Source organism: Martes martes (assembly GCF_963455335.1).
Source record: "Martes martes genome assembly, chromosome: 4".
NCBI classification, from domain to species: domain Eukaryota; kingdom Metazoa; phylum Chordata; class Mammalia; order Carnivora; family Mustelidae; genus Martes; species Martes martes.
The window spans coordinates 95,613,944-95,636,611 of NC_137891.1; the positions used below are offsets into that span (position 1 = coordinate 95,613,944).

Sequence of the window (22,668 nt, forward strand, 5' to 3'; positions counted from 1 at the left end):
ACTTCATTCTGAAAGTAAGTGTAACCTATAGTAAATGAAGTGACTTACTGCTGAAATGCCACAGTCTGATGAAGAATTTTCGTGACCTTACGGTAAACTGGACTTAAACTACTCTATCCATTAGCAAGGTCTACTCGCTGAACTTCCCATAGGACAAGTCCTTTTCTCTCCGACAGGGTAGGAAAAGATTTTGGAGGGGTAGCAAATTATTTATGCAAAGCTATTTTCTTTACAACGAAGAGGCATAATGATAATTTCAAGGTTTACATACAGATAAAAGGAAAAGTCATCATTCTGAGTCTTCCTGATTGTAGGATTTTGAACATTCCTCACTTGGAGGAACAAAATCTATTTGAGGACTCAGACTGTGATAGGAATTAGCCCCGTAAAGGGAAAGCAACATTAAATAAGCCTGACAGACAAAGAAATGCAGGCCATAAACAGATTTTTGTTTTTGTTTTTGTTTTTTAATATCTATATAAAAAATAACGAGCAATTTACAGATCTCTTTCTCTAATCAGAACCTCAGGTGTATATATAAAGGTACTGTACAATATATAAACATTTACAACCAGTACATCCATCCATATTTTGCTTAGCATTCCAAGGCCACATTGCTAAGTCGGTATATAATCAGTACAGTGACGGGTTACTTAGAAAGAAAAGAGCCACATCAGACAACGTATGACATCAAAGTTATGTCACAGTTAACAATAAAAATAGGATTTTTATCACTAATTGTGGACTATAGGGAAAATAAATCATTTCTGTGGTGCTAAATTCTTAGCATGGATGAAGTCTCCTAATTTTTCTCTATTCAAGTAGTTACAAGAGGTGGTAAATATAGTTCTGGATGAAAGGGGATTTCAGAAATCTCACTCTGGGAAGGCATGTCTCAGCTACAAGGGTGGCTTCAGTTGGTACATTAAAGACTTTCACAGTCGGACTCTGAGAGGACAGGGCCTGGACGTACCATGTTTCACAAGAACAAGATGAACCCGGGTGACGGAACAGGTGTGTCCGAATACTCCATAAAATGGTTGTGTTCTGAGATCGGTCCTTTATTCATTGCTGCTACCGAATGGTGCTTCTGGGGCCTGAAAATCCTCGATCTCTTTTATGGAGCTAAAAACGGTCTCTACCTCCCAACAAACATCTTTACTTAGACTTTTAAAAAGAATTCTGAAAATGTACAAGCTAAGCAGATGTCTAGTCTCCCTTTCTTGTTTTTTAAATAAGTTACTGTAGCTAGAAATTAAAACAAAATCAGATCTAGCAAGGGCTGTCTACTGCCACGTCTGTCCTCTTGCTGAGCAGGTCTGAACGCAGGTTCTGCTTTGAAACACCTGAGCTTGGACAGCTGCTGCCGGAGGCCCGGTCCTGTGTCTGTGAAACTGCTTGGTGCTCGAGGCCCTCACAATCTGTACCATGTTTTGACTCTTCACGTGCGCACTATGTAGTAACGACTAACGAATGAGTAGTAGGAGGTCCAACTCATATATCCAGAAATAGAAACCTGGCAGTTTTTCTCTGAACAGCAGTAAGCAGTATTTCCACATGCTTCTTTCTGGTTTCGTAACGAGATAAACTGAAGGAAAAGGGTGACCTGAGATGCTACGACCACATCAGGGTTGGATAATACAGCAGGAGGGGAACTCTTCATTGCCTAAAGCACTAGCTCATTTTAAACATCTGATTGTAAGTAATATCTTTAAGTTACTTGAAATACCTGATCCAGCCGAATTAAAAACCCGAAGAGAGTGTCACTTTCTGATTCCATTTTGTTTTTCTTTTCAGTAGTGATGTTTTGGAGTTTCATTTTTAAGCTGGGCCTGGGCCATCACCAGTAGCTGGTAGGAAAGGCAACTGCCATGTTTAATGATGAGTTAACAGTTCCTTCTTCTGCAAGGACTCAAATGTGTCTCTCTGTAAACATGCAGCATGCTATTGAGAATATCAACTTCCAAGCCAAACCTAGTTTTTTCATTCCTGTGGAAATAGCTGAGTGAGACGGATAAAAGAGACATGAAGCAGTAGATAACTTGGCACAGGTATCAAGTGAGTTGTGACCGCACTGTGCATATCCGCACGTGTGGGTGGGGACACCCACGGAGGCGGGTTGGGCCCCCCAGGAGCAGGCACGTCAGCTGCACACGGAAGGGCAGCTGCCCCGGGACAGTTGGCTCCCAGCGGTCCTGAGGCCCTTCATGCAGCCTGGCTAACAGGATGCTCAAATTAAAATGCATGTGCTTCAGGATTTCTGCAAAAATGACTTTTTGGGGTTTTGTTTTGGAAAAATGCCATTTTTCAGTAAGAAAAGATTACAACTTGTTTTTCTTTGTTTTATACCAAAGGTCACAGCCGTTTCTCGGCCACACCAGTAGTGCCTGCGGCTTTGTGTGCACTTGGAACCTTCCAGGGCCCCGGAGTTATGGGTGTTTTCTTAACGGGAGAAGCGCTCTCAGGTTGGAACCCTCCGCTCTCTCTGGTTCTGTCCGCTGCCTCTTGTTCTTTTCCTCGGGGAGCTGGGGTTTTGTTTAAAACCATCTTTTCTTCAGGATCCTGCTTCAGCTTCTTGTCTGATATTCTGGCATTTTCTCCTGGCTTCTCTTTGCTGGAACTTGTCTCTCCTAAGGTCGCCTTCTTTCCTTTCTCCCAGTCAGATAATACTCTACCAGCAGCAGTACTAGTCTTTTTGGATGGGAGAGACTTTTCCTCCATTCTCTTGCTTTTTTTCTCTGGAGACCGTGTTCTGTTTTTTCCAGACTGGCTCTGCTTCGTGTCTTTCCGGACAACACCTGATTCTTCTCTGCCCTCAGAGATCTGCTCGGCCCCGTCCCTCGCACGGCCCCCTCCTCTCTGACTCTCAGACTCTGATAATCTGGCTTCGGTGTTCACTCGGCCTTTGTTTCCTTCAGGCTTTTGCTGCTTCTTTGGGCTGGAAGACCGTCCTCTGCTTCTTTCACAGTGATCCTGTCCAGAACCTGCCCTGGTATCCATCTGCCCCCCTTTCCTGTCCCCTTTCCTGGGGCTGAGTGATCGATCTCTGGGTCTTCTTTTGGGGTCAGCTGGTAGAGGACTGGGAAGCCTGTCCGAATGTTCTTCTGTGTGTCGGCCGGCTGGCTTTCTGGGACTAGCAGATCTGCCTCTTTGTGTAACACTGTTTTCTACTCTGAAGAGGTTTTTCTTGTCACTCTGCCCATGACTGCTGGGTGGATCCTTTTTATTCACATTTTTCTGGAGAAAAGAGTGCTGCTTTCTATCAGACAGATTTTCATTTAAAGTGCTTTTCTTTTCAGGCACACCATCCTTTAATTCCTCTGTCTTTTCATATATTTGACCTCTCATCAAAGATTCTTCAATTACTGGCGCGGGAAACTCCTCAAATACGGAAGCAGAATGGGAAGATGGGGGAAATGGTGGCTGCTCGTCATAAATCACATTTGAAGACGAAGGAGTATTAACATCCCAATCACCTGCAAAGAGGGATTTGAGTGGAGCATTATTACATTTTAGAATTATAAAGAGGAACTCTAAATTTTAACTCTGACAGCCCTTTGAATTGGACTAATTGCTCAAATAGTCTGAGTATATACGCTGAGCGCGCCTGATAAAGGTGGGCCATATACACAGACAGCTGCGCTTGTACACAAGGTGGATGTACTCGTAGGCTGTTTAAATACACACAGAGTAACATTCTTCCAATAATTTATGTATAATTCGTGATATGAAGAATTTATACATCGTATATGGCAAGTAGTAACGCCCAATAAAAAACTTAGAAATAATAAAATCAAACCAAATTACTTGGTCCAGGAAGCTTACTAATTTGACTGTTATCAAAGGATACAGCTTACAGCTACGCCAAAATCACTAGTAAAGGAGACCCAACTGTGGTAGCCAGAACGAGGTTTCATGGGCATTTGTCAATTTTCTTGCATTAAGCTGTCAAATTTAATGTCAAAAGGGAACTGAAAAGTGCAGAAGATAGAAAGAGATGTATTTAATAGCATTTTTAATTAAACAGAAAAAAAAGAAGGAAGTGATTTACAAGACATGCAAATTTACCAAGTCTTTTTAAGGAAAGACCAAGAAAAGCCCTGAAAGCCTTAATGTTGCTCAGGTTTCACGTAGGAGCACAGACCGGAAGGAGCCAAACCTGAAGAAGGAAGAGAAAAAGCCTAGGACTATGTTAAAAAAAAAAAAAAAAAAAAATCACAGCGCAGTTAGCAAAGATGTCACTGGGAACGTATAGTTTACAAGCAGGTGGTGGAAGATCACACAGTCAAAGAATTATAGGCTGGAGGGGACTGTGGGAGGTCATGTCTAGACTTGTCCCTCAGTGCTCTGGGGGTTGGGGGGAGGAGACTGGAAGGGACACGTCCCAGTGGTGTGGTACTCTACTTCTAGGCTAGTGCACTTGATTCAACAATGAGCTGCAAATCCTGTGATACTTCAGAACCATGCAATGAAACCCGGGAAGCTGAGGATCAGCACCGGAGTCCAGACGTGGTCCCACATCCGACTCCCTGACCCCAGGTGGGCCATAGTAACGTGTTTTCGACAAGTGACCAGAAAAGCCTAAAGTTCTTAGCATTTGAAGAGATTTCAAATGTATCACTTGCTTCCCATATCCTCGTTTTTTCACAGGCACATTTCTCTACAAAAGCAACTGTATGTTTCCTGTGGACACTGCTTCACAAATTCCATCCCAACAAAACAATCAGGCCCGAAGGCACTGATTCTGCAGTATTATAGTAACTCTGCTGTGTATCTAGTCTCTGCTGTTTACCTCTGAACTAGTCAGTAAGCCCTCTATCCCCTTCCACCAGAGCTTCCTTTCCTGCTGCTGCCCCCTCTCTAACACCCCGGCCACCTTCCGGCTCCAGGTGAGCTACGTGACTTACCATGGTCAGGTATCAAGCCAGTTCCTGGCCTCAAAAGCAGAAGAACTTTATTTCCACCGGCCTGAATGAGCTCAATTGCTCGAGTATGTGTGATGCCTTGCGTAGGCTCTCCATTGATTTCAACAATCTGGTCACCCACCTAGAGAGGGAACATTCACAGGAACATGAAACTATGCATCCTTCCTCTCTGCTGCTCTGTCTGCTCTGGAGCCGCCCAAGCTTGCTAATTGTCAGACGCGTAACTTGTATACAGTGCTATCGTGCTAAGGCCAATGATGTGTGGACAGAGGATAGCCATCGGAAGAGACGGTGGTCAGCTTTCTTTACTCTAGAAATCCTGCAGGAGAAAGTTTTATATGACTAGTAAATGGGGTCTGGGCCCCTTGAAATCACGAATCAGATTCTAAGTTTTCCACCAAAAGATAAGTAAGTGCCACCAGAGGTAAGTTCGCTATGTTCCACAGGATCCTGTGGATCATAGCGCCTGTCACAGGCCTGTCACTGAATGATCCACCTGTGAAGGGTACTTTCCAACTTGACCTGAATCTTGCATTTATTTTCTAAAATCTGGGCTCCTCATCTTTGAAGCCTTTCCGGGCCTGCGGGGAGAACTGCCCGCTCCTTCATGTTGCCCACGTGCCCTGTACATGTACGAGGCATTCGTAACTGGGATATTCAGAGATGGAAACTCTGACAAACTATAGCCTGGAGAATATATTGATATGAATACTTATTTAAAACCAGTAACTGGCTTACTGGCTTACTCATGACTTTAATATAAAATGATTTCCCTATGAAACAGAAAACTGGGGATCAGAAAAAGATGTTAGTATCACTGCTGTATACTAGAAATGCTGTTTAGTTATTTTTTAAAAAAAGGGATAATATAGATGAGTCAAATATAACTTTTGGCAAAGGACCTGATTAATGATAACAATGGTAGTGATTTAAAAATATGTCTCAAGGTGACAAGCATGCAAAGGGTACTGGCTTCAAAAGAGAAAAACTGAACAGTGGAAAACTACTGAAATTCCAAGAAGCTCAAATATTTATAAGAGCTTACTAAAATGATCCAGAAATAACACAACAGAAGATGACCCAATAATTATATAACAGAGGCTGGGGGAAGTCTGTATCCACAGACCGTGCGAAGCACAGTGGCCAGGAAGCTGGGCTTTGGCGTCTGTGGTTCACTCCTGGGTCTCCCTCCTTTTGGGCTCGGTTTCCTCCCTGTTAAATGGGGACAATATGAGCACCCACCTCTTGGGGCACAGGGGAGGTTTAATGAGATTAAAACCTAATTACACACCAAAAATGTTACTTTTCAAGTTCTCTATTTCCCCATCTTGCCAAAAAAGACTTCAAGTGCATTAGGAGGAAGATTCACCTGAGGCTGTACTCTACTCTCTACACTGCGAAAAATGTCAAGTCAACTATGAGAAAGAAGAGAGATTGTTTTGCTGCATGTTTATGGGAGAAGAAATGGAGAATATCAAATAAGATAGATGGATTTAACATAGTAGAAAAAAAATCTTTAAACAAAATGATAAACAGGATGGAAAAACTCATATACATATAATAAACAAGCTTGTATCTAGAATATATGGGAGACAAAAGTCAATACTCAGATTTCCCTAATGAGTGACTGAAGAAAAATTATTTGCATGAGGAAATACACGTGATATGTTAGTACTGGGTATAAAATCCTGCCGATAATTAGAGAAATGAAAATTAAGGCAGACAGTACTGAGAACATGCTTTGGGTATGTCTTGTGAAACATACTGAGTCACATTAAATTCACTGTCCTAAACTGCCTAGTTCTTTCTCTTAGTACAACAAATGAATTGCAATAAAGCTTGTAATTGAACAGATCTGCCACCAGGTGTCATTTTTGTTTAACTTTAAAAGGACACTAGATCCCCATGGCTTTAAGATTTCTGGTAGACAGGCCCTCAGTGAGGGGTAAACTTCTCTACTGGACTGTACAGAGCTGGAGATTTAAAAAAAAAAAAAAAAAAGGCACCTCTGAGACAGAAATGTGAACATTCTTTGAAAATTCTGTTACTTTAAAAATTTTTGAATGTGTCAAAAATAAAACGAGGAATACATCTTTTGATAAATAGAACCAATAATGAATGATTCAAGTTCAGGTTTGTATTATTGAAAAATAAAACTATGGGGGACAGAGGAAAGAGGAGAGAAATCAAAGGAAAAAAAAGGAGAATAGAAAAACCAAAGGAAGAAAAATGGGAAGAGAGACTAGAGAAAAATTATGTTCCTTAAAAAAGTTACTATATTAACAACAGCCACCAAAAATGTACATCTTGTATTAAAATGACAAAATAATATTTCTAGCACACTGCTTACATGATCTCAGAAGGCCTTGAGAACCTATACGCTTCCCCTAAACAGTCGGATCCAAACACATGCCAGCCAGGGCCTGATGTGGGAAGCACACAGACAGACTAGGCTGACGGAACCAAAGCCCTGGGTCCCACTGTGGCCGTCACAGGCCCAGTGACCCGAGAGAGGGACCTAGTCTTCCGGAGCCTCAGTTTTACATCGGTAAGGAGGGATAATGCCACCTCCCTTTAGAGGGTTTTTGTGAGACTAAAACTAAGTGAAAACACGTGTTGCCTGGAAGATGCCAGACTCCACATTTTCTACCTCTGTTTCTGTCCTACAGTGAAGATCTAACTAAATCTGATGCTATCCCCTAATACAAGCTTTTCCCACTCGGCTGATCTCATTCTCTTTTCCCAGAACACCTTTTTCACTCCTCTCCAGATCTTAACCAGATTTATGGATGGCTTAGGACTCACTAAATGTAGAGATGCCCTTGACTCTCAACACCTTTCCATCTGTATTACAGGTTAACCTTTCCTTATCCTACTGAACTACACTATTACACTGTCTGCCACTTGCTTTATCTATTCCAAGACCTGTCAATGCAGTAATAAGTTCTGGCAGCTAATCTTGAAAAAAACCAATTCTCTCATTTTAAGTATTTTTCATCCATTCTACTCTTTCAACAAATATCTACAGAGCATCTACTATAACCATTCAAGGCACTGTATTGGGACTGAAGACATTGACATGATAGGTACAGATATCAAAGACAGAATACAGAAACAAAGACAAAGCCAGGGAGTTGGGGGATAGGAGATTGAGGGGAGGTGGGAGGGAAGGGGGAGGTGGGGCACGGCAGGAAGGGAGTTCAGGCAGTTCCACTGCGTGAGTTTGCTGGAGATAAACTCATTTGGTGGTGGCCCCCAGACTCAGTTGTCATTAATAACAAAACTCCCATGATCCTTAGCAAGTCAGGATTTTTAAAGGTTGGTAGCCAGAAAAAGAATTCTCTGAAAAGCTAATTTCTTAGAGTTTAGAATAAACCTGGGCATAATCATAGTAGTTTATTACCTCCTTTTGTTTTCACATATCAGAGCTTTTGAAATTAGTTGGTTTAATCATGGAAGTCCAAAGCTCCCATTCATTTGTAAAGAATGACATGTTTTAGAAACAAACTGTATGCTTCAAGGCCTGTTTGCCTTTTATTTGTTTAGTGAGATTAGTGCATCACCTGAGGGTTATATTTGGAATCAACGTTTTAAAATCATATCCTAGTTTTTGGCTTGTTTTTTTATGACACTCAATACAATGGGAGGTTTTTGTTTTGTTTTGTTTTGTTTTGTTTTATGCAGGGCTTGAACTCATGACCCTGAGATCAAGCCCTAAGCTGAGATCAAGAGTCAGATGCTTAACCAACTGAGCCACCCAGGCAGCCGTACAATGGGAGATTAAAAAAACAAAACAAAACAAAACAAAAAAACCCAAATCCAACAGACTTAAAGTACACCTAAATAGATTTTTTTTTAAAAAGGGGAGGGGAAGGAAAAGGACCGATCTCTCTACTGAAATCTTACCCACTTTCCAGTGCCACCCATTCTGCAAAATCTCCACTCATCCTTACCTCCTTTGAACTTGTGCATAAGTCTGGTCATTTTGAAAAAGGGTGGTGTCTTATGTGTTTTAGGGACACCCCTTCTCGCAGCTCATTCAGCACTCATTCATAAAAGCTTTGGGTAAAGCAAACACTCAACACATGTTTACCAAATGAGTAATGGGAGTGGGGCAGTGATGTGGAAAATTCAAGACTGCAATCACCTGGAAGCCTTTTCCAAATATTATTAGAATATACCATCTGATTTTTAAACAAAAATTATCTTCCCTGCTGCCTGCTGGTGGGAGGGGGAGGAAATCCAAAGTTCTCTTGAGCAGTACAGGGAAGGCTGTCTAGAATTTAAAATTTCTACCGTATAACTTAACAATACCAGTGAATTATTTTTTTTAAATTGAGGCCAGCACATGTCCCCTATGTAACACTCCTCTTGAAGTAACATTCAGAGAAGGGGGGGAAATACCTTTGGTGCAGATACAGACAGTCTGATCTGCAGGGCCCTGTACAAAGCTACAGTGTTTCAGAGTTGAGAACACACAGGATAAACCATTACCCAGGTGAATTCCAGTCTTTCAAATACTAGTAAAGGTTGGGAGGGTCATGCTTTTTGATCTCTGGCTACCTCTGTGGGTAGCTGAGAGGAAAAAAAAATCTTGGGCCTATTATTTCTGGGAAGAAGTTAAAGATTCTGTTTTATCCTGGCTTTTCTAAGACTTTTAATAAGATGAAAGTATATTTTATTTACTAATTCATTTGCCCTCAAACATTGACTATGTAGGCCAAAAGTAAGTTTCCTATGGCCTAAAGTCAAGATGGTAAAAACAGCACCACGTGGTAGCGCCCAGGATACCAGAGCGAGGACATGAAATCACCAGGTGTCCGGAAGTGAAACAAGGAGCAGCTGCTTTCAGGTTTAGGGACAGAAAACTTGGCTGCTTAGCTTTGGGAGGTTTCTGCATTCACTTTGATCAACTATTTTCAGTCATTTTCAGTCTGGAGGCAGAACCAAAGGTTGAGGGACGAAGCCAACTCACGTGAATCCTGCCGTCTTTGATGGCGGGGCCCTCCTCAGCAAGACGTAGGATGAACAATCCCATGTTGTACTCCTTCCCCCCGCGGAGGCTGAACCCGAAGCCCCGGGGGCCTCTCTCCAGCTCCACTGGGTAACAACCAAGGCTCTGGGAAAGAAAGAAGAAAAATAAGTTTTCGTGGGCTGTTCTATTGAGAGTTTGAAGAGTTTGAAGAGACTACTTTTAGAGATGGGAGATTATGACTTAAACACTCAATATGCATTTCTATATCATAAGAAAGGAATGTAAGCTTTGGTTGAATAGCTACTTAACAAATGCAGCCTAAATTAAGCTGAAGATCACATGTTTTTTCCACTAGTGGGTCAACATACAAAAGAATGATCAAAGAATAGAATTTGGGGAAATGCTTCCTTTAAGGAGAGCTTGACTAATTTTCCCTGGGGAGGGGATTCAAAATCCTATTTCTACGAACTCCAACACCGCTGTTTCTAAGTACCCGACCCAGGGTGCACATTTCTCCAATTACAGGGTAAACTTGTTCACTCTTTACATCTTCTCATAGAAGCTAATGGAATGCCAAATACCCAGCAAGTCTTTAAAAATTATTAACCTTGGGAACAATGTGTCCGAAATGATTTGTAGTAAAAAGTCACCAGTGTCAGTGATGTAGCAACTGAAAATAACAGTCCACATCTGGGCTGGGGGGTGCGGTATCCGTTTACCTGATTGGGCCGGGTGCCGACAACCGAAATCATCGCCGTGTCAGGCTGTGCAAGGTGCTTGTGGTCAGACCATGAATGTCTGTAAGAAGTGGAGACATCCTTCCCAATTTCACCTTCTAGAGCACTTCTACAAGAGAGAAATCCAGTCACTTTCTGAACGGAGAAAATGAAAACAGTCTGAAAGTAAAGGCAGACTCATTTCTTTAGTCCGAAGCTGGCCATTCTCCTGACGAACTGCCATGAAGGCAGACTGTTTCTAGAACCAGAGGTGCTGGGCAATCTGGTCGTTAACTCCAGCATCGAGTCTGTCAGCACCTCCCATTGTTTTGGTTTTTTTTTTTTTTAATTTTTTATTTCTTTTCAGCGTAACAGTATTCATTGTTTTTTCACCACACCCAGTGCTCCATGCAATCCGTGCCCTCCCTAATACCCACCACCAGGCTCCCCCAACCTCCCACCCCCTGCCCCTTCAAAACCCTCAGGTTGTTTTTCAGAGTCCATAGTCTCTCATGGTTCACCTCCCCTTCCCATTTCCCTCAACTCCCTTCTCCTCTCCATCTCCCCTTGTCCTCCATGTTATTTGTTATGCTCCACAAATAAGTGAAACCATATGATAATTGACTCTCTCTGCTTGACTTATTTCACTCAGCATAATCTCTTCCAGTCCCGTCCATGTTGCTATAAAAGTTGGGTATTCGTCCTTTCTGATGGAGGCATAATACTCCATAGTGTATATGGACCACATCTTGGTTTGGTTTTTGCTTTAAGGGCGTCTCGGTGTAGTTTACAGCAAGGAAAACTGCACTCAACTAACTGACCCAGAGTGAGATGAGCTGACCTCGTCGTTGAGAAACAGCTCTCTGGCAGCGCCAGTGCCCGTGAAGATGCCGAATTTCTGGAAATCTAGTTTTTGTTACATGCTAGTATTTTCAACAAGGGAGGAAAGAAATAGGTACAAATATTGCTCTGGTCTGCTCAGGTGGTCCGAGAAGAGAGCAACGCATGTGGTTCTGCGGCTTTCCTACCAAAGTTACGAGGACCAAGAGTAGCAGAGCCAGACGCTGCTGTCACTTTTCTTTCTAATCCCCATCGTCAGGCATGACTGGATAATTGTTGTGCCCTGGGATGCAGCTGGCAGGAGGGAGGAGGTACCGAGGAAGGGGAGGGTGTAGGAAGGTAACTGAAGGTGTACCTGTGTGGGGGTGCGAGTGGGGCTGGGTGCTGAGGAGTGGGGAGATGAGAGAAAAAAGACCAGCCTCACCTGTCCCCAGCCACGTGGTTGGCCTGTGACTGTCCCGTGGGTCTGTGCTGTAGGGCTGGGCTTTGCCTGGCTGAGTTTGTTCCTGATGGTGGACCATGATGCTCTGTTCACGTGAGAAGACAATAAAAATATGACTTTGTATATAAAACTGTAAAGGCCGAGTGGTGTACGAAAGTGAGACTGTGCTAGTATGTGGTTCCAGCCTTCCTGATTCTAGTGACTTTGGCGCGAACAGCATGGCAGTCAGCTGTCTGGAATCGGGACGTTAACATTTTTTCCCCTGTGGCTTTGATGAATGCTCATGTTTGAAGAGAATAGGAATCCTATTCTTTTGACCATCCATACCACACGAAAATCAGAAGTGTACACACTCGACAGCATTATCTAGACGGCAGAGCGCCAGGAACTATCCTGTATCCTACTCCATGGGCTTCCAGAGCACACGCCCCACAACAGGTAAACGACTCTAGATGACACAGACGGGTCTAAGGAGGGCTGGGACGCAGAAGCCAGTCTGCAAACCACACACAGATCTGTGAACCTGCATCTTTAATATTGGAGCCATTATTTCGCCTCACACGAATACCTAAGGCAAACTTCTAGAACCATCCCAAGAGTTGACAAATGTTTGCAAAGACTTTGCTGCTTCTGTTTTCTGAGAGCACAAATGCAGGGGGAAAAAGTTACTATTTCTTTTTGTATCATCGCCAGCAGCCCCAGACCTTCTTGAGGGCAGGTTTCATAACTAAGCATGGTAGAAACTGCCTGCATCGAGATGGCAAGTCATGGGAGGTACCAGTCAAGAGAGATTCTTAAGGCTGTCGCACTCGTATTTGTAAAGCTGGAACTTTTGATTGTTTTATCCTGTCTATATATTAAAGATAGGATATTTAAAATATCAGAGAGAGGGAGCACAGCTTAGTGAATAAGACCATGAACTCTGTCAAGACTAACAGGGGTTAAGCCTGACTCATCATTTACTAGTTGTGTGGTTTGTTTTTAAATTTTTTTTTCAGTGTTCCAAAATTCATTGTTTATGCATCACACCCAGTGCTCCATGCAATACATTCTGTGTGTTCTTGAGGAAATTACTTACATTCTCTGTGCTTCTAATCATCTCATCCAGAAAAAGGGAATTATAGCCACCTTGTGGGGTTATCGTATTAAACAAGCTTTAAACAGCACCTGGCATATTATATTCATTATAGAAATGTTTCTACTATCATTATCATCATCAAAATGATAAAGTCTTGGGGCGCCTGGGTGGCTCAGTGGGTTAAAGCCTCTGCCTTCAGCTCAGGTCATGATCCCAGCATCCTGGGATCGAGTCCCGCATCGGGCTCTCTGCTCAGCAGCGAGCCTGCTTCCCTTCCTCTCTCTCTGCCTACCTATGATCTCTGTCAAATTAAATAAAATCTTTAAAAAAAAATGGTAAAGTCTTATCTGGGGCTATATTTCTCTTAAAGTGTACATTCTGAAATACTGACCTTAACAAAAGTTTGTTCAATGCTTTAAAATCAAGTGCCTAGGAAGGAAGAGTGGAGTATGAACTTTTTTGGGGGGGGGCCCTGGAAATTTGTTGCTCTTTTAAATTACTATCATGAATTTTATCTTCTTATTTAGCTTAACAAGCTACTTAGGCTGGCCCTCCTTGCTGGTCTCCTTACCAACCCCACTCTGCTTCCTGGATTCCAGTCCTAGCATACAAACTGAAAACCCATCCTTCCTCTGCCTTGCTGAAAAAACCCATGGTAACTTTTAATTGCTCGTAAGATACCATCCAGACTCATCACCTGGGCACTTGTGTCTTCCCACTTCATCTCCTGTTCAAAATGTCACCTCCTCTGTGAAATTTCACCTGGCCACTTAGGCACACTGTCTTCATAGCATTTTCCACCTTGTGTCAGAGCTAGGTGAACACCTGTTTCTCCTGCTCGACCGTGAACTCCTTGATTGCAGGAATCACACCTCATTTACGTTTATATTCCTGTACCCACCAGAAATTCCCAGAAGTCCTTCCACTTTTGCTCACTGGGTACGTCAATTTCAAGTTACCTGCCTCTAACCTTAAGTGCCCATTACATAGCTGAATTCTGGTCTGTCGTAAATTCATGGCTACTATTAAGGGAATGGAAACTGATGGGAGAAATTACTTCTATCAACAAGATGACGACTAGGAGATACTTGCACCTTTGTAGGAGTCCAATTTAGATAATTTTTTGGCTTCCTAGCTTGGCTAGCGCAATGGGTGTTTTAACTTCAGGACAGGAAAAAGCAGCTGATCAATTTCAACTTCTCCTCTACCTTTCCCTGGGATGGGCGTGTCACTGCGGCATCCGGGACCACGAACTGGTTTCAGTCCCATGTTCTTTCCTTGTCCTTGAAAGGTTAAATAAAACTTCCTATCATTGGTCTTTTTTTCAGTTTTAGTCCTTCGACCCATGCTACATGGCTTCTCCAATTTATTTCTGTGTTAAGAGCTGTTCTAATTCTCAAAGTTAAATATCCCATGATGCCAAACAAACCTATGCTCTCTGTTTTATCTGAGATTTCTTCAGATAGTAAAGCAATGGGTTAAGTAGATCTCTCTCTCTCAATGAGAATTAAACTTTTGCTAGAGTTTCTGTGTGCATTTATTTAAGAGAAAGTATAGTATCAGAGGAAAAACACAAAATTTCATAGTTAAACTATAGTGACAAACATTATAATGTATCATGAATCATCCTTTGCAAGAACAATGAGAATCTTATGAGGGTACTTTCTAAAACTCTATTGAAGGACACAAAAGATAATCTGAGTAAGTAGAGAGACATCCCATGCTCTTAGGTGGTACGACTTAGTATTTAAAAGTATACATTCTTCCAAAGTTAATATATATTCAAAATATCTAAATAAAAATTGCAGTTGGATTTTTTTGCAGGAGCATTATAATGTCCTCTAAAATTTTATACAGAAAAGTTTTATGAATTTCTAATCAAATCTGGAGTGTGTATAGGGGGTGACTGGGTAAAAACTTGCCTCAACAGACAGATACTAGCATACACCACAAAGTTAAAGAATTTTTTTTTAAAAGCATGTATGGATATGTATAGATGCACACACACACTTTAAAAATATATTATGTATATTACCATGAAAAATGTATATGTAAATTAACCCAAGACCAGATGAGTCAATAGAAGGGAAGAGCTAGGAGACTCCTGTTGAAAGGGGAGGTACAGGAGTGGTGGCGACATGGACCAATGAGGAAAAAAAGTGATCTAACAGCCTGTGCTGGAAAAACCCACTCCATATGAGAATAAAAAAATATAGTTGGATTCCTCCCAAAACTACATATAAAAAGGAAGGCTCCAGATCCATTAAAGAACTAAATGCAAAACTATAAATCAAAAAGATGATGATGTAAGAGAAAATCTCTGCGACATGGGGTGGGCAAGGGTAACTTCTCTGAAATGAAACTTCAAAAGCATAAGTCATAAGGTAAAAATTGGCTAATGGGATCACGTCTAAATTCAGAAGCTCTGTTCAGTGAAGGGTACCATGGTCAAAGTTAACATACAGATGAAAGGAAAAGATCTTTGTACTTTCTCAGACTAAACTGTACTTTCTCAAACTAAACTCCTGCAAAATTCCTAAGGAATCTCTAAATATCAACAAGAAAAAGACCGAAATCCCGCAAGAAAAGGGAGTCAAGGGTGTGAAGATGCAATCCAATAGAAGAAAAAAACCCAAAAAACAAGCATCTGATGAGATGCTCAACTTCATGGGTAATAAGAGAAATGCAAGTTAAACGCCAATGAGGACACTTCCCATACTCGGGCCGGTTCGAAAGCAGGCTTGCGCCCCATCCTGGTGGACACGTACAGCTCTAGAAACGTCCGTGTTCTGCTGCTCAGAGTGTAGGTATGGCAATGATGGGGGACAGTTGGAAGCACCTGCTCAAATTAAGCACACGCCTATGCTCTGACAGACCGACTTCACTCCAAGAAGTTCTCATACTGTTTATAAGGTACACATATGTGGGCATGATTATCAGAGCGTGTGTGATGAGGTGGCTGTCTGGGGGGCGGAGTGGGCAGGTAATGTGTGGTAAACACATACTATGAAAAATTGTTAAGTCGTTAAAAGCAATTGATTATATTCCTCCAGCAAAGTGGATAAATCTTAAAATTGGTGCTATGACACCAAACAAAACACAGATTAATCAGACATCATCAGCATTAAACTTCTGGCCATCAAACGGCAGCATCTGGAGAGCGGAAAGACGACCTGCCGAATGGGAGAAAATGCTTGCAGGCACAGGTCTGTTAAGGATTTAATATCGAATATATAAAGAAGTCTTACAGTTCGACAATAAAAAAGACAATTAAAAGGAAGGGAAATACCTGAACCTACATTTCTCCACTGAAAATCTACCGATGGCCAAAAGCACATGAAAAGGCTCAAGGTCATTAGTCGCTGGGGAAACAAAAATCAAAATCACAATGAGTGACAACGTCACATGCATGGGGAAAAAAGCAGATGAACAAATAAATGTCCTGTGAAACCCTGGCTCGGATCCTGGAACAGTAACGGGATGCCAAAGAAACAAACATACGGTTCTGAGAATGGGGAGAAGAAAACCAACATGAAATCTATAACACAATCCTATGTAACTCAAAAATAAATGCTAACTCACACACAATTATGTATTTTAAAAATAAACCAAGGCACACACAACACACTGGAATGGTTGCCAGTGGGAGCAGGGAGGGAAATGACAGCGGAAAATAGAGTCAAATGGGGACAAACAGATAAATAAACGGAAAACAAAGCCAAAATTTGGTGGCAATGCTACCAGAGCCATTCTATCATGGTCCTGGGGAGCCTGGGTGACCTGTGTCACTCTTAGACCTGGGATGGCCAGAACCTGACACGGAAGGAGAAATCAACGTGGAAAAATAGTACATTGTGCAGATTTCTTTACAGTCGGCAAGAAGAGCCAGGCGCGGTCCACTGCTGTCCTGTTCGGGAGCACAGGTTGGTGCGGAAGCGGTGGCCGGTGGCACGGCAGCGGGCAAGGCCAGAGCCTTGAGCTACCAGTCGGTGGGGAGTTTTATAGCAGATGTGACATGTGGCTTGGGAACTTGGTTAGCCCATTTCTTTGGGCAAAAAACCTCAACTATTCAATAGTATCTGGTAAAAGGGAAAAAACAGAATGGAAGGATCACTTTTTTCTCTTTCCAGCTGTCTTTTATCTATGAACAGCGAGCGGCTCCTGGACCGTAGGGAAGGAGTACCCAAGGGGAAATGCCGCAGCTCTGAGCTATAGATCTGAAGGTGTGATTTCTGAAAACAGCTCTAGGGCGATGAATATTCATTTGACTCTTCAGTGCAGCTGAAAGATTTTATACTGAATATAATGAGAAACTTGGAAGACTTACAAACTCCACGAATGGGATTTTTATGGACAGAAGAGACATTTTTTCCTGAGAAGAAGAGATTCTGACTGTTCCCCTAGTTTAATAACACTTGAGTATACAATAAAATAAGGTGTAACTCTGAAATGTGATTTTTATGTGTCAAATGAGATTGCACTTTAATAGGCTGTGTCTACATATGAAATAGACTATTTTTTTTTAAGATTTTATTTATTTATTTGAGAGATGCAGTGAGTGAGAGAGAGAGAGAGAGAGCACATGAGCACATGAGCAGGGGCAAAGGGAGACACACAGAGAGAGAAACAGTCTCCCTTGCTGAGCTGGGAGCCTGATACAGGGCTCGATCCCAGGACCCTAGGCAGTTGCTTAACTGACTGAGCCACCCAGGTGCCCCTGAAATAGACTCTAAAGCATGTACTGCTGGGGGGTTTCCTTCCACTGTTCTATTTTGCCTAAAGACGGACTGGCACTATATAGAAAATCTTGAGTATGTCCAGAAGTATTTGGACCACAGCGTCAAAGTTAATTTTTCCTTTAAGAAAAATGCCTGAGTTGGGGCGCCTGGGTGGCTCAGTGGGTTAAGCCTCTGCCTTTGGCTCAGGTCATGATCTCAGGGTCCTGGGATCGAGCCCTGCATCAGGCTCTCTGCTCAGCATGGAGCCTGCTTCCCCACCCCCCCACCCCCGCCTGCCTCTCTGCCTACTTGTGATCTCTGTCTGTCAAATAAATAAATAAAATCTTAAAAAAAAAAAAAAGAAAAAGAAAAATTCCTGAGCAATCTTGGATAACCTCTCAAACACCATCAACAATAAAGGGTAATTTTGCCCCCTCCCCCCAATTTTTTTTTTTTACTAATTCTCTCACTGAGCCCTTTATCCTGGAGCTACTGGGTGTGTGGTTCTTGGGTTGGTCAGCAGTAAGATGCCTACAGATACCAAGAGTAAGCTTTTAAAACATTTTCTAATGACTTGACAGAATAATTTTATGTCTTGATTTTTATTTTTCATTTCATTTTTATGTATGTCACAAAAATGCTGGCTGTGGTGGACTGGAAATGTCACTGGTCCTTTTCACATATGGCTAGAGAAACACTGAGCACCACGGCTGCTGGCCCCACTACTTGAAGGAGCTTCTTTCACGGCTATGTGCCAGGCATGCTGACATGAGTGTACTACAGACCTCATCCTCCAAACAAACCTAAAATGTGATCTCCTGTGATGTCAATGCCTGCTTTTCTTTGTGGGTCACAGAACAAATTTAAGGCTAAAAAGCAAGCTCTGGAGAGCGAAGTAATCATAGTGAGGAAAGGGAGACAAAGAAACCTGCCCCAAAGTCCTTCAAGAACTTTTTTATTGAGCACTTACTATGTGCCCGACACTGTTCTAGGCCCCTGGGATTCAGCACTGAATGTGACAAGATGTCTAACTTCAGGAATCTTGTGACTCTGCATTGTGGTGGAGGGGAGAGGGCAGTAAACAAACCACAGGTTCACTCATCTCAGGCAGGGATCAGTGCAAGGAAGGAAAGTCGAGCAGGGCGGGGTGTGAGAGGACTGGGGCGGGCAGGGTCATTCTGGATACCATGGTTGGGAAAGGCATAGCAGTCAGGAGTGCAGATCCTGGGGCCAGTCTGCAGACTCCCACTCTGCTTCTGTCAGGAGCCTTGTGACCGTGGGCAAGTTCTCAAAGTGCTGGGAGGCTCAGTGTCCTCATCTACAGAATGGGAAAATAATAGTGCCTACCTAGGATTAGTGTGAGCATGAAATAATTGAACAGATGTCAAGTGTTTGTAACACCTGCCACAGTGTTAAGTGCTTACTAAATATGGCTACTCTGTCCTTAGGCGGTGAGATGTGGGCAGAGGAGGCCTGGATGTGACGGTCAGTCATGCAAAGATGGGGTGAAATGACCCAGCTACCATTAGATGAGCACCTCAGGGCACTTATGCAGACTAGGTACGTTTTCCACTGTAATCTTCATGGAGATCCTAAAATAGACATTATCCGCTCCACTGTACAGATAAAAACCTGCAGGGTAGAAACCTTAAGTGGCTTTTTCAGGTCATCCAGCTAGCTGACAGGTGTCCGTGAACTATGCTTGTTACAGGCCTCACTTCTTCTATCGGGCATCTAACACCTCTGAGCTAGGTACTGGCACAGAACTGAAAGTCGCCTGACTTTTACTTTGTTCTTTTGTTCATTCATCTCCTCATCCATTCGTTCATCCACTGAACTCATTTCTTCATTCAAAAAATATTTACTGACCACCTACTAAGTATCACAGTCAACTGTTAAGATTCTCTTTGTCTTCCAAGAGCAGAGCACTTCAGCAGGGAGACCATCACACAGGAGCAATGCTCAGTGAACTGCGGGGTGGCGGAGTGCAGGGGGCTCACAGGACAGAGCAGGGGGTACCCATGGGCACAGAGGTCGAAGAGGCCTTACTCTGGAGCGGATCTGGAAGGAACACTGGAAGTTCAATGTAGAAGGAAGCTGGGAAGAAACTCATGAAACACTTTCTGTGCAGAGAATGGGGAAGCACTTGGGCTTCTGCCTGGGGGATTTTAAGGAGGAAGGAGCAGCAGAGTCTGGGACAGAGTCTTGGCAGAGCATGGACCAGACTAGAAAAGGGAAATGGGCCAGGGTGGGGATGTCGCCAGGTCCGAGGGCTGGAGAGCTCACATGCAGGTGGAAATGCCCCTCCAGGCGCTGGGATGCAGCAGAGTCACGTACTACCTTGGCTATGAATGAATGTGGGAGAGAAGGGCAGCGGGAAGAGCAAAGAATGGAAGAATCAAGAACAAAAAGACCCCAAAACTGACGACACTAGAAGACCACGGGGTACCGTGGGACATGAATACCCATTAGAGTACATGGGGTTTGAACAGGAAAGATGGACGGACTCGCCCTAATTCTGCGCTTTGGGGCTTCCCTGCTCTTAGTTTTGCAAACTCGGGAAAAATGAGAGGCACATCATGTAATCCTTACCTTGTAATTCATGAACAAGGAGCACGAACGGATGTTGTTCAAAATTCCTAATTAGAAATCCTTAATGATGAAAAGGCAGCTCTAAAGCAAGACACTAAGTGCATTTTATGCCCCATTTACCGGCCGCTCCTATGCACTGCCCGGCCCCCATTTAGACAGCGCCTCGCAGAACAAAGCCCCGGCGGTGAGGACAGGCACACCCGGCCTGGCCCTGACACGAAAGGCTTGACAGCAACAGTGACTATCTTTGAATCTTTAGAGGATTTCCTCTCACTCCAGCAAGGAGAAACTGAACACATTATTTTAAGAAAATAAGATCTGAGAAGTATGACCAATCTCTCCCTTCTGGGTGCTTGCTTCTCCAGCCTGTAGAGAAACGGCCACCACTTGTGAGCTGGATTCCTTATCTTGAGCTACTGACAACTTCTTAATAAACTGTCACTTAAATTCATTCAGTGGAAGAGGCAAACGAGGAGACTCCAGGGTATCTAAACGGTTCTATCACGGCAGTCCTGCCGGTGGTGCTGGAAGGAGCTGCTGGCTTCCGCAGGCTCTGTTCTGTGTCACTCACACGAGCTTGTGCAAGGCGACATGACTGGATCCTTACCTTCCTCAGCAACGACTGTAAGTGTGACGGTGACACCGGCATCTTTGATCAGCTGAACAATGTTATCGTGGGACAGTTCAACAATGGACTGCCCGTTCACCGCAGAGATGTGATCTCCGATTTTCAGCTTTCCACAGCGATCCGCTGGGCTTCCCTCTATGACTCGGCCAATTTTGTGAGGAATAACTAGGGGAAACAAACGCCCAGGCTTTTCCATTATTTAAGATACGTTAGCATTGGATTTATCATCATTTAAAAATTCCGCATCATAACATCAAAAAACGTTCTTTAAATGTAGGGCAAGAAAGTGTCGCCTGTGGCCATCTTACCCCGTGGTGACTATCTCCGTGCGGTCCTCGGCTCTGGGCCCGCAAGCGTGCACGCTCCTTACATGGTGGCAGCCGCAGCATGTACACCTCTGGGCTGTCTTCCACTCACCGCGAACCTCTCCCCAGTTTTCCCACTGCCCTCCTAACACTGCTGTTTGAAGGTTACCGACCTCCCTGATACGTTACTCTCTCACGAAGCGGATGCTCCTTACTGATTGCTGGCTGCGCAAGCTGCATCCTGTTTTGGCTATTTCAGAAACTGCCACAATGAGACCACCTTTGGTTCTGTTGAGGGGGCATTTACTCCCACAGGGGGCCTCGTAAATAAATGCAGTTCAAATTCAAGGTTAGGACTTGGAGGTTACTGCTCAGAAATCCAGGCACAGTGAAATGACTGACTGTTAAAATGAATCCAAAATTCATTCCTTTTGTGTGTGCCTTTAGATTTTTTTTTTAAATTAGAAAAGCTGAGGGGAATCAGAACATGAGATGTTTAAGGCTGAGATTATTTGGCTCATGGATAAACTCTTGCCCTAACTGCACAAAGCAGAGTCGAAGACATTTGCAAAGACACACAACACAGTTCTATGGGCTCATGATGCTGAAGGCTTTCCCAGACTCTGAAGACACTTGGCTGTTCCGGCTTAAAACGAGTCCTCAGACCCTCTCAGGAAATCTTGTCGAAATATCTTTCACCCCTTTAAAAGGGGGCATTTGCATTGAGAAACAAATGTTCCTTCCATGTTCCTTAAGAATTTCCTTACCCAGGTCAGTAAACTTGTTGGGCATTTGTCTCTAGTGGACTACTGACTGTTACAAATAAGGAAAATTAATATTTAAAATGGCACTCTGAGTATGTTTAATTTCTATAGTAAAATCGGCTCCTTATATTTCTAAGTCATGGCAGGTGTATGTCAGGGACATTGAAATAGGTTTTCATTTGAACTGAAAGTTATTCTTGGCTGTGATTTATAGCCCCACAGACAGGGGCACTCCCCTGTTCTTTCAGGATTCTACAGTGAGAGATTTTATCCTAAAATAGAGGACATCAACGTTGGAAGCAAGTGCCTTTTAGCTCTGAATTATATCAAGCACTTATACCATTTTCTTTAAAGCAAAGTAATCAGAAAAGCAGCTGGGGTAGTGGGCCATGTCCTGTGCCAGTCAGTATGAGCGAATCAGAGAAGACAGCAGGTCAGAAGCGTGTGCTACAGGGTGCCTGGGAGGCTCAGTCGGTTAAGTGTCTGCCTTTGGCTCAGGTCATGATCCCAGGGTCCTGGGATGGAGCCCCTGGGATGGATGCCTCCTTCTCCCTCTCCCTGCTGCTCATGTTCTATCTCTCTCTCAAATAAATAAAAATTTTGGAAAGAAAGGAAGAAAGAAAGAAAGAAAGAAACTAACTAACTTATGCTGAACCAGACAGTGGCCCTGTGGTGACCTTCTACC

At 43.2% G+C, this 22,668-nt stretch overlaps 1 protein-coding gene across 1 annotated transcript in view; it reads right to left on the reverse strand.

Annotated features, from left to right (window-relative positions):
• Positions 1–469: 469 nt before the first annotated feature.
• MAGI3 (membrane associated guanylate kinase, WW and PDZ domain containing 3) overlaps positions 470–22,668 on the reverse strand; it is a gene marked incomplete at its 5' end in the record, with an annotated part of 89,850 nt that continues 67,651 nt past the window's right edge. The window contains 6 exons of the mRNA XM_080801663.1: positions 470–3,476; positions 4,908–5,046; positions 9,901–10,044; positions 10,620–10,746; positions 11,881–11,983; positions 20,894–21,079. Coding sequence (XP_080657789.1) covers positions 2,356–3,476; positions 4,908–5,046; positions 9,901–10,044; positions 10,620–10,746; positions 11,881–11,983; positions 20,894–21,079 — 1,820 coding nt within the window. The 3' untranslated portion in view covers positions 470–2,355. The remainder of the gene's footprint in view (positions 3,477–4,907; positions 5,047–9,900; positions 10,045–10,619; positions 10,747–11,880; positions 11,984–20,893; positions 21,080–22,668) is intronic.